This window comes from Narcine bancroftii, chromosome 1 (genome assembly GCF_036971445.1).
Source record: "Narcine bancroftii isolate sNarBan1 chromosome 1, sNarBan1.hap1, whole genome shotgun sequence".
In the NCBI taxonomy this organism is placed as follows: domain Eukaryota; kingdom Metazoa; phylum Chordata; class Chondrichthyes; order Torpediniformes; family Narcinidae; genus Narcine; species Narcine bancroftii.
In genome coordinates, this window is record NC_091469.1 from 23,539,747 (window position 1) to 23,557,927 (window position 18,181).

The following is an 18,181-nucleotide window of genomic DNA, read 5'->3' on the forward strand; positions in this document are numbered from 1 at the left end:
TAAAACAGTGGTTTTCAAACATTTTCTTTCCACCCACATACCACCTTAAGGAATCCCTTACTAATCACAGAGCACCTGTGGCAAAGGGACTACTTAAAGTGGGTTGAGAGTGGAAAGAAAAAGGTTGAGAACCACTGGATTAAATAATCTTGGCAGTAGCAAAACCAAAAATTCCAGCTATTGAAAATGTATACAGCATTAACACCTCTTCCTGCACATTATGAAAGAACACCACTTGAAGCTCTGTGACACCAAATCCCAAGCAATTTTGTTTTCACAGCAAATGAAGTGGTATTGAAGGGTAGAAACTGTTATTTTGCAGGAAAGATGGCAACAGACTTGGGAGCAGCAAGCTCCCACAAATAACATTGTTTGGGTTAGGTGCTCCCAGCTGCCAAGGCCATCAAAGGTTCATGTTCCACTTTAGAGAGATGAGAACTAAGTCTTGGCTGGCGCTCAACAGAAGTCTTAATTCTGTGCAGTCAATGCAGAAGCTAAACAGTTAACCTGTCTAGCATTGCAGATGGATGCAGAATCTCTCAAGCACCATTTCAAGAACAAATGGTGAGAGCAGGAAATGCTTTCCCTCTTGTACCCAATATTTATCACTCAACCATCTTTACCAAAACAGACCATCTTGTTGCTAATACTCAAAAGTGCTGGATAAACTCTGGGTCCAACAGCATCCATAGGAGGCAAAGATATAAAAACCAATGTTTCAGGCCTGAGCCCTTCATCAAGATATCAGGCAGGCCCCTGAATTTAAAAAGTGCCCTACTTTGCCTCAGATGGATGCTGCAGGATCTGGTGAGTTCTCCATCATTTTTGTGTACTTATTATGACAATGTCTGCTGCAAACGCTCTTGATTCACTCTATATTGATGCAATTTTATTTGTGGGAACACAATTTGGCCACATTTCTTTCACTTCATTGCTGGTTACTAGATGTATTGATGTCATAAAAGGTGTCATAGAAATTCAAGCTCATCCTCTTGCATTATTGTGGAATTAATTTTAATTTAAAACTGTTGTCAGGAACCTAGTTTTTAAGTAGTTGTGTGTCCTCCGAAAATACACATGATACCTATTGACCCCTCTTTCCTGTCTTTAGCTGGCTTTATGCGGCCTTTGGTTCTCTTTGGGCCCATCGCTGATGTAGCTACAGAGAAGCTAGCAACAGATTTGCCAGATAGCTTTAAAATTGCCAGTAAGTAACCTATGACATTTCAACAGTAGACTCCATTGGAATCTTTGAAGTACTTATTTTCAAGGCCAAAATAACTCTAATATAAATAATTTGTTCTTTCCAGAAACTGAACCTAGGGATGCAGGCTCAGAGAAGTCGTCTGGTGTGGTTCGATTGAACACTGTCAGACAGATAATTGAAGAGGTGAGAATTAGCCAGTGAGCTGCCAGAAGAAACTACAGAAGTGGGTACAAGTACAATGTTCAAAAGATGTATGCATAGGAGGGATATAGATCAAATGCAGGCAAGTGGGTCTAGGGCAGAATGTCAACTTGGTTGGTATGGACTAGTTGGGCCAAAGGGCCTGTTCTGTGCTGTAAGACTCTGACTTCAATTTGCACAATGCATTGAACATTTTTAGAATAACCAAAGAATTTATCAGACCAATCACAAACTAAAACGTTAGATGCCTAGCCAGGTAAGGAGCATGGTGAGTGGTTTGATTGGAAGAGGGAAGGTAGAGGTAGAAGTCCAGATCCTTGGGGCTTCAGCAGGTGATAGGAAGGTGGTAATGGTGAACCAAAGGAAATGGGGCCAGATGAAGAGGCCAGAATTGTGAGCACAACATGATTGAAGGATGTAAGGCTGTACCGCCCTTCTGGACAGAGTTTACCAGTTGACCTTGAACATCAGATCCTGCTTTGCGCTAATTCCCATTAAGTTCTGTCCTCCAAATCACAAATTCACATGACAAAAAATTGATCTGGACTGCTCTTCCTGAATAGTTGGTAGATGCATATTCAATGGAAATGAATTGGATTGATACTTAGAAAACAAATCGATTTGTATTTGTAAAGTTTGCTTCATCCAAAACAATTTACAGTTATTGAAGTGCATGTTCAGCTTGGTGAATGATGTAATGTACAATATTCAGTAGCTAATTAGTACACAAGAAGCAGTGCAAAGATCAAATTATTTTGTTGTGATGCTGGAGGATAAATATTGACCAGGACTCTGAGGAAAGAATGCTCATGCTCGTAAAAATCATTTTTATTTTTGTATCAGTGATTGAGAGAATTGATGAGGTCTCAGTTTAGCTTCTTGAGAAAGGTAGCTTCTCAAAGGAGCTGCACTCCCTCAGTGCTGGACTGAAACATGGATTCTGATTTTGGCCAGACTGAGACGTGAGCCAACAACTGCTGACACTGAGGCATGAATGCCCCACTGAGCCATGTCTGATATTGGGAATGTTTTGTCAAGCTTGGGGACAAAGAACAGGAAGCGGGAAAGTCAATTCGAATCTTCTTTCACTGGAGTAACTGTTGATGGGTTAACCAGTGACCTTCTGTCGTCTAACAATCCTAAAGGGGCCTTAAAAGAATTCCTTGGGGCATTCCATGAAAAAAATCTCCAACCTGGTTCGGTAATGACAAGATTGAGGGACGTTGAGTGGAATGGGTGCCAAATTGTTCTTGTGGGTCCAATTCTTCTCCACTGAACTGAAAATTAAGCACCAAATTGTAGGTCTCTGTTGAAATTTTCCACAATGCTACGACTCCCACCACTAATGGTAAGAGTTTGCACCTTCTATTTTTAGTATTGTTATTTTTGGCAGTAAAAGTCGACTAAAATCTGGACATTTCCCCTGAGGTTGGGAATTGAATGTGTTTTTATTAGGCAAAAAGTATTGAAGGTTAATGCTTATAGATAGCTAGGATATAGTGTGCATTAGTAATGATCTTCCAAGAATCAATAGATTCTGGCAAGGTTCCGGAGGAATGGAGAATTGCAAAGGTCACTCCACTATTTAAAAAGGGAGGGAAAGGCAGCAGAAAGGAAATTATAGACCCGTTAGCCAACATTGAAAGTAGTTGGAGTCAATTTTCAAGGATTAGGTTATGGAGTTCCTTGAGGTGTATGACAAGACAAGCCAAAGTCAGCATAGTTTCCTTAAGGGAAAATCTTGCCTGACAAATCTGCAATTTTTTTTTTTAATTTTTTTTATTTTTCACATTATGAACCATATTAATCAAAATACACACAAACATTTCCCTCTTGAATATACAGTGTCATTTTCTCCCCTTTTTCCCCCCCCCCCCCTCCCTTCCCAACCCCCTACAAATCTGCAATTTTTTGAGGAATCCACAAGCAGGCTAGTCAAAGAAGATGTTGTATATTTAGATTTTCAAAAGGCCTTTGAGAAGGTGCCGCACATGAGGCTGCTTAACAAGGTGAGACCCCTTTGGCGTGACAGGAAAGATATTAGTGTGGGTAGAGCATTGGCGGATCAACAAGAAACAGAGAGTAGGAATAAAGGGATCCTATTCTGGTCGGCTACCGGATGTTCCGCAGGGGTCAGTATTGGGGCCACTTCTTTTTATGTTGTTTGTTAATGATTTAGATTGTGGAATAAGTGGCTAAGTTTGCAAATAAGATACAAAATGGTATGTAAAAGTTTGGGTACTCCTGGTCAAAATTTCTGTTACTGTGAGTAGAGATGAACTGATCTCCAAAAGTCATAAAATTAAAGATGACACATTCTTTTCCACATTTTAAACAAGATTAGTGTATTATTTTTGTTTTGAACAATTTTAGAGTAGGGATAAAAAAAAGGAAAGGAGCACCATGCAAAGGTTTGGGCACCCCAAGAGATTTGAGCTCTCTGATAACTTTTAACAAGATCTCAGACCTTAATTAGCTTGTTACAGTCATTGTTAGGAAAGGCCAGGTGATGCAAATTTCAAAGCTTTATAAATGCTCTGGTTCCTCAAACCTTGTCCCAACAATCAGCAGCCATGGGTTCCTCTAAGCAGCAGGCTGGCACTCTGAACATTAAAATAAATGATGCCCACAAAGCAGGAGAAGGTTATAAGAAGATAGCAAAGTGTCTTCAGGTAGCAGTTTCCTCAGTTCATAATATAATTAAGAAATGGCAGTTAACAGGAATGGAGTAGGTCAAGTTGAGGCCTGGAAGACCAAGAAAACTTTCCAAGAGAACTGCAAAAGACCTTCAGGAAGATTTAGCAGATTTTGGAGTGGTGATGCACTGTTCTACTGTGCAAAGGTAGAATAAATATGACCTTCATGGAAGAGTCATCAGAAGAAAACTTTTCCTGCATCCTCACCACAAAGTCTACCATCATAGGTATGCAAAGGAACATTTAAACAAGCCTGATGCATTTTGGATACAAGTCCTATGGACTGATGAAGTTAAAATATAAATTTTTGAGCAATATAAATGAGCAAAGGTATGTTTGGAGAAAAAAGGGGTACAGAATTTCATGAAAAGAACACCTCTCCAACTGTTAAGCATGGGGGTGGATCGATCATGCTTTGGGCTTCTGTTACAGGCAGTGGTGCTGGGGAACATTGAGGGAAGAATGAATTCAATTAAATACCAACAAATTCTGGAAGCAAATATCACACTGTCTATAAAAAAAAAAGCAAAGATGAAAAGAGGTTGGCTTCTGCAACAGGATATTTCAAAATCCACAATGGACTACTTCAAGAGGCTCACACTGAAGGTTTTGCCTTGCCCCTCACAGTCCCCCAAACCTAAACATCATTGAAAGTCTGTGGCTAATTAGTAGTGGCAAGGAAGTGTATTGCAGTGACTTGGAAATCAGACACATATTTAGGTTTGGAGAGATGGAATGCAGAAATTCAAAGTTGTATTCCTTTGGAGAAAATTACATATAATTTAAGAAATAAATACACAATCTTTTTTGCAAATTTGGAGCCTGTATATGTAGAGTTTACAGGTAAAGATGTAAAAGTGTATTTCCAGCCTCTTGAGACCTGTGTTAATCTTCTTCCCTAAAATGATAAAACGTCCGTACAAACACTGTGATCCCAATGTGCGAACTGATCCTTCGACCAATCCAGGAAACTATTTTCTTCTTCTTTTTCTATACTTCATATAACTATATACAGTGGAACCCTGTTATAACATGATAGTTGGGGAGCAAAAAAATGCATCGCAAAAAAAACAGGGTTGCGCTAAATCAGTGTTTTACTGCTGTGGACAATACATACACACATCGATTGTGGCAGCAACCCCACTACCCCTCCCATTCTCAGTAACATGCACCAACCCCCCCCCCCCCCACTTCATCAATGCGATGAATTCTCCACTAAGATAAACATTACTTACCTTAATCATTTAGACACGCCACTTCTAAACATCTGTTACGCCACAGGGTGGCCATCCTTCGTACTGCAACTTTTAAAATGGGCTTGCTTAACATCCTATCGCAAAGAATGAAACAGGGGCATGACGCAGCGCGTACCTTTTATATATATTGGGGTCCAATAACTCATTGCATTAAATCGGGGTTCCACTGTATCTCATTTATATTTTTCGTATAGTTTCTGTGTGCGGGGTGGATATAGGGAGGGAGAGAAGTGAGGGTAATAGTGGGGTAAAAACTATCATGTAACCACTGTAATTTTTAAAACTTGATCATTACTGTTTTATTTAATGTTTATGAATTACATGTATGGTAAAAATTTAAAGAAAATCTGTAGCTAGACCTCAAAAGAGCAGTGCATGCAAGATGGCCCAAGAATCTCCCAGAACTTGAAGCCTTTTGCAAGAAAAAATGAGCAAAAAATCTCCCAAACAAGAATTGAAAGACCCCTAGCTGGCTACAGAAAGGGTTTACAAGCTGTGATGCTTGTCAAAGGGAGAGTTACCATGCAGGGTGCCCAACCTTTTGTTTTGAGCCCTTCTCCTTTTTTGATATTTAAAAAAAGTAATCTTGCTTAGAATATTAAAGAAATGTGTCATCTTTAACTTTATGCCTTTTGGAAATCAGGTCATCTTTTACTCGTTTAATTAGTCACAGTCACAGAAATTTTGACCAGAGGTTCCCAAACTTGTGCATAGGTGGAGGTAGGTGTAGGAGCAGATAGTGATGAGGAAATGGAAGGGCAACAGAGATTTAAATAGATTGGGAGAATGAGCAAATGAAAAGCAATGTTGGAAAGTGCACAGTCATGCTCCTTGTAGAAGGAATAAAAGGGCAGACTATTTATTGGATGGGGAGAAAATTCAGAGGAGCCAAGGGATGTCAGACTCCTCATGCAGGATAGTTAGTGGTGAAGAAGGCGAATTCAATGTTGACATTCATATCCAGAGGAGTATGATATAAGAACAGGGATGTAACGTTGAGGCTTTATAGGACATTGTTCCAGTCTCACTTGGAGTACGGGGTACAATTTTGGGTTCCTTATTTAAGAAAGGGTATGCTGGCATTGCAGAGGGTTCAGACAAAATACACAGGAATGATTCCTGGAATGAAGGGATGAGGACTTGAAGAACATTCCACCACTCTTGGAGTTCAGAAGAATGAGAGGGGACCTTATAGAAGCTTTTTGAATGTTGAAATGCCTGGACAGACTAGATGTGGCAAAGTTGTTTCTCATGGTAGGAGAGACTAGGGTACAACTTCAGGATTGAAGGATGCCCATTTAAAACAGAAATGCAGAGGAAATTCTTTAGCTTGAGAGCTTTGAACCTCTGGAATTTGCTACCATGGGTGGCTCTTCCTCTTAGACTTTTATTTGTTAGAGATGGTTTCTTTATTGGTCAACGAGCAATATTCTTGCTGCTTTAAACAGGACAAACACGCTCTTCTGGATGTTACACCCAAGGCTGTGGATCTGCTGAATTACACTCAATGGTATCCAATCGTTATCTTTTTTAACCCGGACAGCAAGAACGGTGTTAAAACCATGAGGCAGAGACTGAATGCAGCATCCACCAAGAGTTCAAAGAAGATGTATGTCCAAGCTGTCAAGCTGAGGAAGAACTGTTCTCACCTTTTTACAGGTGAGCAGTCATTTTATTATTTCACTTAATGGAGCAGAAAATTGGATAGGGTAGCTCAATCCATTGTTGATGCTGCTGGCCAATTCATCCTCCTTTTCCTCTCCTTGTCTTGTAATTCTGCAAAATTTCTTTGACCACAAATTGTGAAGTTGATGAAAATTACTTCACTTTCTGCAGAGAACATTGCACAGTTAAAGGTAACTAATTTTCAGTGAAGAGCTCTCCCTGGTGTCTGGCTGATGCTTTTTTGACCTCACCTAAAATTGGGATCCTTTTTTGTGCAAAATTATGGTGTTCACTCGGCCAAAACAGAACTTTGTTAATAATATGGTTTGGAGCATCTTGAGGTTAAAAAAGGACAACATTTTCTTTTTAGCTTGATGTACAGTTGAAGGGAGATGCTTGGTTTTCTAATCTTCCTTGGCAATTAGTTCCATCATGTGGGCAGGTCTGAGATATAGTAAATCTATAGTAAAACCTGGCAAATTCAATGAAACTAATGTAGATTACATCATCAAAAATTGTAGCTGAGACTTCCAGTTTTAAGCATTTGTGTCTACTTGAGAAGCTAATTCAAGGCTCCAGTTACAATTGCTTGCATTTCTATATCATTTCAAATAACCCAAGGCACAAAGTAAGTTTTATAAAGAGAGCTTCCAGTGAAAAGGAAGATGACTTCAGGGAGGCAATTCCAGAGCTTAGGTCCTTAGCTTATGAATGCACAACTGTCAGGAATGAAGTTTGTAAGTGCAGCAGACTAGAAATGCTCGAGTGTGGAGAACTTAGAGGTGTGTAGTTGGGTAGGGAAGAATGACTGAAGCCAGGAGAGATTTGAACACTGAAAGGTGAATTCTAAACCTTGGGTATTTGCTAGATCTGTGCATTGTAGATTGTGGAGCCACCAATTATACTGCATTTATATGACAAATGATGCATGAATCCACAAACTTAATACCATTGCCAATATCAAGCTGAGTGGCAAACGTCATCATTTGTCAGCAGAATCTACCCTGCGAAGAATCTCTGGGCCTGACTGTTTGGATGGACTTCACTAGCACCAATTGTGGCCCATTTGCATTGATTGGTTAAAAATTATAGTAAAGAGTTCCTATTTCTCTCGAGTAAATTATACTACCTCCTGACATTCTTCAATAATTATTCTATGTGGTCCTCTCAGCCTTAACCACTGCTTTCCAAGTGATTTGCCGTAAATGAGAATTTGGAGTTCTTGTACGTTTTTTTTAAAAACTGCTTCTCAGGAGGCGATAATTTTCAATTGGCACCTACTGCATTCTTATGATGGTGGGTTAGAGGGATGCAGGAAGTCAGAAAATCTAAGGTTGAACGTTTTGAGCATTGCAAGAGAAAACTAGTGGTGGCAAAATGGCTTCATTCTTATTTAGATTTGTTACATTGATGTGAAATTAAATGGTATTAAATGCGATTTTCATTAAATGTGGGTGTCAGGATTGACACTTTGAGCCAAGTGCCTTATTTCTGAAATGTAAATTCATTGTTTTTTTGATAGATGCACTTTTAATATCTATATTTGACATCTATATTTGATGCAGGACCAAGTAACTTTTATGGCCTTTTTTCATGCTGGTATGAGGGAGATAACTTGGTTTTTACTTTAATCTTGCAGAGACTATTGATCTCAATTCCTCACATGATGGTTGGTATGGATTGCTGAAGGATCTGATAAGAGATCATCAAGCTTCTGCAGTTTGGGTTTCAGAAGGCAAGGTATGTCTTGAGTACTTGTGTAGTACTTTACAAAGCTAGTTTTAAGAAGGATCTGATAGTAATGATTGCACATTATGAATTTTCCAAATACATGTATCATGGGAATCATGAGAAAGGCCCACATAAATTGTTTTTTGTAATTATTTGAAATCCTGGGTATCAACTGCAGTTTCAACAAATGGAATGATTAGATCAGTGGTTCTCAACCTTTTTCTTTCCACTCACATGCCACTTTAAGTATTTCTTATTATATAGGTGCTCTGTGATTAGTAAGGGATTGTTTAAGGTAGTATGTGTGTGGAAAGAAAAAGTTTGAAAACCACTGTTTTAATCGTCCCTAATTGACTCGTTATGTTCACAGTTTCGTAACGCTAAAGGAAATGGGCCAATGACAATTTTTCTCAAGCAAAATATTTCAATAACAATTGGGTCTAGAGCAGTGATTCTCAACCTTCCCTTCCCACTCACATACTACCTTAAGCAATCGCTTACTAATCATGGAGCACCTCTGGCATAGGGATTACTTAAAGTGGTGTGTGAGTGGAAAGAAAAAGGTTGAGAACCACTAGTTTAAATGAAGGACGATGTTAGATATTGAGTCAGAATGTCTTTTGGTCTTTCCATCACATTTATCAAAGAACTTGAGCTGTGCTAGTCAGTAACTAACAGATTTGTATCGGAAAAGAATGGTCGGCCTTAAGGAGACGTACAGTCTGCTCCTCCTAACAGAAAATGGGATGAAAGTAAGTTTGCGTTTGAGTACTTGTTTTTCTCTTTTCCCACTCCATCCACCTTTCCATCTAAACAGGTGAAACTGAGTTTCAATTAAGTGCAAGTTTCCTGAAATTGTGATCCACGCACTGACCCTAATGGACCTTGCACTGTTAGTAACATTTATTAACTAGTCATTGTCATTTTTTTTATAAATAACCCAGCATCCTCCAGATGAATTAATTTATGATTCAAATAATGTTACTTCTTTGGATTTTTCCAATGGATTATCCAAGTTAGCTTTTGTTTAACTGCACTGTACAATGATGCAGTTGATAGGATATTGAAATTGGAAGATTTGATGTGGATAATCATTAAAGTTGCACATTCTTGGTTTATGGTTTCTATTTTATATTTAAAGATTTTGCTTGCAACTGCACATTGTGCAGTACAAATTCCAACACCATGGAGAAATCAATCTTATAACCTTGGCTTGTTGCTAAGATACTTCATGCTTCTAAATTCCATGGTATTAAAAGCTCCTCGGTGATCTAAAATACCATTTATTTGCAATGGATAATAAATATTGGCCTTGCCAGTAACTTTCACAGTCTGCAAGTGAATTCCACAAAAAAAGGAAGGTCAAATTACAGTGAAGGTTTAGAACATGTTGGGAAAATCCTGCTTGCTCTTAAGAGGAACTGATCATGCATTAACCTTTCCCCACCTAGAGTGTGGCCAAGCTGAGGTTAGCTTGCTTTCTAGATGGGGATGGTTCGAAGTTGTAAGGGATATTGATCCAAATGCTAATTCCAATCCTTTCCGATTGGGGTCGACTGCTAGCTGTTGAGGGAAGGAGCCAAATTTTCAATACTACCTGGGGGGGGGGGATGTGAATTTGTTTGCATTGTTGAACGTTGATGTTGGGTTCAGTGTAACACTGGCTCGTCCTGTTGCTGATGTAGGCTGATGGACTGGGAGATGAAGATCTCGAGATGCCCGATGATCGTATGTCCTATTTGTCAGCCATGGGAACCGACTATCTCAGCTGTGATAGCCGATTGATGAGCGACTATGATGATACGGACACCGAAGGTGGTGCTTATACAGACAATGAGCTGGATGAGCCAGTCAACGAGCCTCATGTATCTTCTGTTGCCAGATCATCTGAGCCAGTGCAGTTGGAGGAGGTTGGTGTGTTACATTCAACCACTTTCTCTGTCCTCTCATTTATACATGCAGGAATGGATTCTGGTTTTTAAAAAAAAATTATTGTTTGCATCATTACAGGGGGAAAAAAATGAATAAAACATTAATCAAATATCCATGGCAAATGAAACAAAAAAAGTACTTGTATATTTTTCTCCCCCACCCACCCAAAAGTAAGAAAAGAAAGAAACACCATTAAATAAAGTCTTCAAAACAAAAGAAAGAAACACCTACCATTAATACACAATAATATTAGCATAGACCTCTTTCATTTGACCTAATACCTCCATCAATATAGATATTAATAACTCTTTATAAAATTCTGGTGCCTTATTAACGTTAGAGCCTCATGAACTTCTTTTGCTGCAAAATTCTCGGAGAGTCTTAACTTTTCATCCTCCTTTAACACCAGTAATTTAACGCCTCAAATAATCTCTTATTTTATTATCATCTCTTACTGATTCTGAACAATAAATTTTAGCATAAAAGTCTTTAAAATTATTATTTATTTCCACCATTTTATGTTATCTATCCTGTTAATTTCTTAGTTGCAATTATTGTTCTAGAAATCTGTTCCATTTTTAATTGCCATGCTATAACTTTATGGGCCCTTTCACCCAAATCGTAACATTTTTATCTCTCTCCACTCTATAAGTCCGCACAGCATTAAGTCTTAATCTCTTCAACTCTAAACAATTTTCTCTTCTCCTCTTCTTTACGTACCTGAATTTCCTTCTCCAATTTCATTATTTCTTTATTTAATTGAGTTACTTCTTTCATATATTCTTTATTTTTGAAATATAACTTATTATTTGACCTCTCAAATATGCCTTAATTGAGTCCCATAATACAAACTTACTCACAACTGAATCCTTATTAGTATCTAGAAAAAAAATTATCTGATGCCTCATAAAAATCACAAAATTCCCTTTTTTTTCAACAAAATAGTATTTAACCTCCACCTATAACCTACCTTTTGTTCTTCTTCCAATGAAATAGACAAGATTAAAGGTGAATGATCTGATAAAACCCACACTTGATATTCCACTCTCTGTACTCTATATTGAAGTTGAGCTGAAATTAAAAACGTATCTATCCGTGAATTTGTTTTAAATCAAAAAGAATAAAAAGAATATTCTCTTTCATTTGGGTGAATTTTTCTCCATATATCCACATCTTTCATCAAATCTGTTACCATTTTTGCTACCTTATTTTTCATCATTCTATCTCCTGATCTATCTAATTTAGGGTCTAAAGCAAAATTAAAATCCCCTCCCAATATAACTTTTCCCTTGGCATTTGATAGATTCAAAAAGACATCTTGCATAAATTTGCCATCATCTACATTTGGTTCATATACATTCATTAAGGTCCATTGTTCCAAATAAATCTGACAATTCACCATAATGTATCTTCCCGCTACATCTATATTAATATCCAATATTTTAATTGGTAAATTTTTATGAATTAATATTGCTGTACCTCTAGACTTAGAATTAAAAGATGATGCTATTACTGTTCCTACCCAATTTCTTTTCAATTTTTAATGTTCTTTTTCCGTCAAATGTGTTTCCTGTAAAAAAGCTATGTCTGTTTTAATTTTTTTTATATAAACTAATCATTTTCCTGCTTTATTTGATTCTGAATCCCATTAACATTAATACTAATAAAATTCAATTTAGCAGCCATCTAAACTCTCATAAAATCCAATAACCATCTAAATTTCCATCTCCACTCCTCCCACATCCAAAATACTCACTAAATATTTCATTATGCAATCTTTAAATATAGGTGTATTAAAGAGAAAAAAGAAAAGAAACAAAGAAAAGAACAAAAACCTACTCCCCCCCCCCAAAGGTGTACGTTATTAACATTGCGTCTTTATACCCGTGATCTATAAGAGTTGTGATTGAAAACCACACCTGCCCACTAGATTCTGCAAAGGCTAGGCTCATACTCTCACCTAACTCCTCGAAATTATACTATCTCTTATGCCTCAAATCTATTCAAACTTACAGTGATTAATTCATATTTTTACACAGATCTATCGGGTAAAAACTGTCCTCTCGAATATTCTCTCCCCTCCTAAAACTTATATAATTTCATTATACATCCCCAACTGCAATCTTTCCACTTCCTCTCTCTCTTTTCAAATATCTCCCAGTTTTGGTCTAATTTTCTCAGGCAACGAATCTGCACCACTTTCGCTTCAAGTTCCATAAAAAATCTATTTTTACTCTCAAGAACAAAAACTTTTAACATTGCTGAGTACCTTAAAACAAAAGTGTAGCCTTTTTTCCACAGCACATTTTTAACAGCATTAAATTCTTTTCAACAAATCAAAACTTATATCAGGGTAAAAGAAAATCTTATTATTAAAAATTAATGACAATTGTCTGTCCTTAACTTGGTTCACAACTAGCTCCAAGATCTTCTCCCTCACTTCATAACGAAGCAACTTGACCAGAATCGAACGTGGCTTCTGATCCGGTTGTGGCTTAAGTCGTAATGTTTAATGAGCTCTTTCAATCTCAATATCTCGTTGAAATTCAGCTACCCCCAAAGTTTGTGGAATCCAGCGTTGTAGAAATCTCTTCATATCTTGTTCTTTGTCGCCTTCCTTAAGTCCAATACATTTTTATTTTTTCTTCTACTAAAATTTTCTAACATATCAATTTTTGAGTTAATTCTTCTTTAGTTAGAGCCACCACAGCTTGAACCTTCCTCATTTGCTCTTTAACATGCTGAATTTTAAATTTATTACCTGTAACTTTTGCATCCATTACTTCAAATTTTTGTTCCATTTGCAACAGCATTCCCTCCACCTTCTTCATAGAACCCTTATTTTCAATTATATCCTCATTACACTTTTAACTTGCATTGTTAACTGTAACAAAGTTTGCTGGAAAGAATCCATATACTTCATTTCAGTTGTAGATATATAAGACTCATTTATTTTCTCCTGTTTTTTGGCCAAAACTCCATGTCCAATGTACATTTCTTCTTCTTCCTGCTCCTCTTCTCGATCACTGGAACTGGAGGCTTCTTGATCTTTTTATAAAATTGCCTCCATTTATTTTTGTACTCTGCGCGTGCGCGGTGTCATTTCTTCGCCTGTGGCAGTTGGCCATTGTCGGGGGAGACCTTGTACAGTAATGTCCAAGGTCTCCCCAGCTCCAGATCTGTCACCATGGGCACCTGCCTTCTGGAGAGCTCCAGGATTCTTCTTCAAGGTTGGCCTCTCTTCTTTATCAGCTTCTTTTTCTTGTTCAAGTTCTTGAAAAGTAACAGTCAATTTATCTTAGGTGGCATTGTTTATTGTTCTGAAGGCCTTCCGATAGCTTCCTCTTCTATTTTCTTGCAGTCAAGTTCAGACTTCTTAACACTTTTTTAAAACTTTTCCGGAGAGGCTAGAGTATTCAAGTCTAGTCCCACATCATCACGTGGCATGCCCTGCCTAATGCATTCTGTGTTTAATTCAGACTGATTACACGCATGGTTTCAGGCCACTCATTCCATCTTGATATTCATTTGAATCTTATACCATGCAATTCCCCCTCGTTGCCCCATTTGGGGGCTCCACTCGATCTGTCCCCTTGCTTCACGCTGTCTTTATTTTGGTTTTCAAGACCACTCGCTTTAGTATGGTTACTATTGTGTAATGTTCTACTACCTTCGTTTATCAATGATCTTTGTTTTAGCAGAGGCCAAGTCCAGAACCAGCCATAGCTCGAGGACAGATGAGAAGAGCAGGCAGCAGGGAAGTCCTGAGAGATCCCAGTCCCCCTCCAGACTTCAGACCTGAGCCCCCAAAGGTAATGGATGTCATCCCCTGCTTGACACTGCTAGATCTGCTCTTGCTATCACCAGTGCAGTGTATTTTTCTCCATTCACTGAACTAACTGACCTACAATGGCTCTCCTTATTTTCAATTGTCCTAATTTACCAATTTCCTTCTCTGCAACCTCCTGGGCTCTTCCTGACTCTGCACATCTCTTGGATCTTTATTCCCCATGGCCTAGGAGGCTGAGGGGTGACCTTGTAGAAGGTTATAAAATCAAGACAACAGGAAGAAAATGACAGTTCTAGAATGAGGGCATAAGTTTAACATGAGAGGGAAGAGATTTTGAGGTATCTGAGGGCCAACTTTTTCACTCAGAGGGCAGTCCATAGCTTGAACGCACTTTAGAAGAGAGTACAATTTCAACATTCAAAAGATATTTGAACAGATGCAGGAGAGGAATATCTTAAGATGAGGACTAAATGCAGGCAAATGAGATGAGCTCAAAATGCCAACATGGTTTGTATGGACATGTGGGCAGATAGAATACTCTGATTCTATCCCCAGTTCTGCCTATCATTACATCTGCAGGATTTCATGTTGAATGGCTGAGAAATTGTACATTGAAATTCCCTCCCCAAACCCTACACACAATATTCTGATAAAGAACATTGAGAGGGAAGTATTGATCAAAGACTTCAGCACAAATAATCCCAGTTTACCTGACCATGTCTGGGGTTTGACTCCAGTGACAATAATTAACATTGCCAGGCTTGGACTGGATTGGGCTTGGACTGGACTAGTGCATATAATGGTACCAAAATGAGTGCTGTACGATGTGATGGGATTGGGACCCTGCAAATAATTTGGTTAACACAAAAAACAGTGACTACATCCTGACCCCAGCCAATAAGATGTGTCAGGTAACAGATGAATTGTAGCTGATGTTCAGACTGAGCATGGCGAGTTTTAATTTCACTCCAGACGCAGTGCATCAGTTGGTGTGACTGCATAGTACTGAGGAAATCCTGCAATACAAGAAGCAAGGTCATTTGGATGTGAAATATAATCCTACTCTCATTTCTAAACATGAGGTCCTGTCAAAAAAACAGCCGGGTTCTCCTTGGTGCAATACACAAACCTGCTGGAGCAACTCAGCAGGTCACTCAGCATCCATGGGAAGTAACCAATGTTTCAGGCCTAAGCCCTTTGTCAGGAATGCAGGCCTGGGGGCATTTGTCAGGATGGCCTGAAACGTTTGTTACCCTTTACCTCCCATGAATGCTGCGTGATCTGCTGAATATCTCCAGCACATTTGTATATTACATTCAACCCCTTGTTTAACTATTGTTTATGGTGCAATCAGCATTACTTTAAAAAAAATCCTGTGGTTTTCATGTTGCTTGGGAAATTTTGTACACAGATTTCAAGGTGAAATAAAAACAAATGTTAAATAAACATCATTTAATTTTATTACATCTGATCTTATTCTGCATAGACCAAACATGAAGTACATGGATATGCAAAGGAGCCCGCAAGGCCATATTATGATTCCCGTTACAGTAGCTTGAGTCCTGGGAGCAGTGAGCACCCCCGCAGCCAGGAGGGCTCTATCCCTTCCAAGCCCCAACCCCCTCCAGTGGCTATGAAGCCCTCCTTTGGGGCAAGGCCAGCATTGAAAGCGCCTGCTCCGGCTACGTTGACCCCCAATGAAGGAAGCGAGGAGGAAGACGAGGAAGAGTTAGGAGAAGGTGGCCAGAAGAAGTCTGTGCTGGGCAAAGTGAAAATATTTGAGAAACTGGATCACAAAGCTCGAGCGCAGAGGCTGCAAGAACTGCAAGAGGCACAGATGGCAAGAGTGAGTGGTGATAATGAATGTGTCTTCTGATTTTAAATTTGTACTCCTATCTCAGCCTCAATCCACCAGCAAAGGCCTGTTTGTGCTTTCCTGGAAATGTAGATGTGCACAATACAGTAAGGGTTAAAGAAAAAAACAATCTCTGCAGCCTTTTCCCAAATCGAGTTCTTGTCCTCTTGGTTTCAATGCATTCAGTACTCATGCAGCAGGTTTTACCTGCCTGAGGTTGTTCTGCATCAACACCATCTTTGAGTGAATTCTATACTACCACTATCTGGCTGAAAATATTTTGCTTTCCTCTTCCCCTCTGAACCCTACCTGATCATGGTCCTTGTTCTGTTTCAACAGAGCTTTTCTCTGTAACAATATATGCTGCACTTTTATTTTACCTGCTGCACTTAAGTATGGGTCGACTTACCTGAATAGCTGCATAACAGATTTTTCACCATCTCGGTCTGCCTGACAATAAATTACTTGGAATCCATGACAGTCCCCAAGTAGATGGGTCCTTGTTTTTTTGGGTATTTTTATAACTTTATTTATTCGTTCATCAAAGTTATTACATACAATAAGAAAAATACATATTATGAATGATAATTTTTTTTCCTTTATTTAAAAAAAAATGAAAAGCAAAGAAACCCCCCCCCCCCCCCACCCCAACCTCTCAGCCAGCTCACTTTAGGAGAGCCAAAGAAAGAAAAAAGAAAACCAAAATATATTTACTAAAATCAAATCAAGATAAATCTAAATGTAAATATTCTAAATATAAAGACCACTTATTAAGAAAAAAAGAATAATTATCATGTAAAACATATGTAATTTTTTCAATTACCAAACAAGTTTTCATCTCATTATGCCATCTATTAATATCAATCATATTTATATCTTTCCATGTACTTGCTATACATTTTTTTCACTACAGATAAAGCTAAATATACAAAAGCAATCTGAAATCTATTTAATCCCAAATCTTTCAAAGGCTTCAACTTACCCAACAAAAATATTGTCGGATCTAAAAGTATTTTAATCTTATACAAATGTTCCAAAAACAATTGAATTGCTTTCCAAAAAGATTGTTATTGTACACATAACCAAACAGCATGAAAAAAAGTTCCAACCAAATTACTGCACCTAAAACAAGAGTCTGATTCACTAAAACTATATTTTTTTAACTTTTCAGGTGTTAAATACAATTGATGTAAAAAATTATAATTAACCATTGCATAACGAACATTTATCAGTCTAGCAACTCTATCATGACAGATATCTAACCAGTCATCCTCAGAAAAAATAAAATTAATATCCTTTTCCCATTTAATCTTAGATCTATTCCATCCCTTTTTTTCCATACTTCCCTGTAATATTTGGTACATCAATGAAATAACCATATAACCATTTACGGAGCGGAAACAGGCCATATTGGCCTTTCAAGTCCGCACCGGTTCACTAGAACAACTCCACTAGCTCAAACCTTCCGCTCACTGCCACGTGAACTAATTCTTGAACAAGATAATGTATCCCTTCTTTGGTGCAGTCACAAAAAAAGATTCAAATTTAGTCAAATCAGGTAAAATCATGTTTCTACCAAATATTTGTTTTACTAGAGATCGAAGTTGATAATAAACAAATAAAGAATTCTCATTAATCTTCCCTCATTTGATTAAAAGATAAAAATTGACCTTTTTTAAAACAATCCCCCAAATTTTTTATTCTTTTAGATTTCCAATGTAATAAGCATTGATTATACATTGAAAAAGGAATAAGTTGGTTATTATATATAACGTTATATAATAACGTTATATATAATTATTAAGGTTTTTATGCTGCACTTTTATTTTACCTGCTGTACTTAAGTAT

At 37.9% G+C, this 18,181-nt stretch overlaps 1 protein-coding gene across 8 annotated transcripts in view; it reads left to right on the top strand.

The window, feature by feature from the left end:
- tjp2a (tight junction protein 2a (zona occludens 2)) overlaps window positions 1-18,181 on the top strand; it is a 201,705-nt gene that overhangs the window by 161,857 nt on the left and 21,667 nt on the right. For 6 of the 8 annotated variants that reach the window (XM_069922298.1, XM_069922276.1, XM_069922273.1 and 3 more), the window contains 7 exons: window positions 1,112-1,207; window positions 1,311-1,390; window positions 6,809-7,019; window positions 8,665-8,765; window positions 10,442-10,666; window positions 14,387-14,500; window positions 15,965-16,324. In XM_069922298.1, coding sequence (XP_069778399.1) covers window positions 1,112-1,207; window positions 1,311-1,390; window positions 6,809-7,019; window positions 8,665-8,765; window positions 10,442-10,666; window positions 14,387-14,500; window positions 15,965-16,324 — 1,187 coding nt within the window. The remainder of the gene's footprint in view (window positions 1-1,111; window positions 1,208-1,310; window positions 1,391-6,808; window positions 7,020-8,664; window positions 8,766-10,441; window positions 10,667-14,386; window positions 14,501-15,964; window positions 16,325-18,181) is intronic. The other 2 variants (XM_069922268.1, XM_069922311.1) reach the window with 2 other exon arrangements.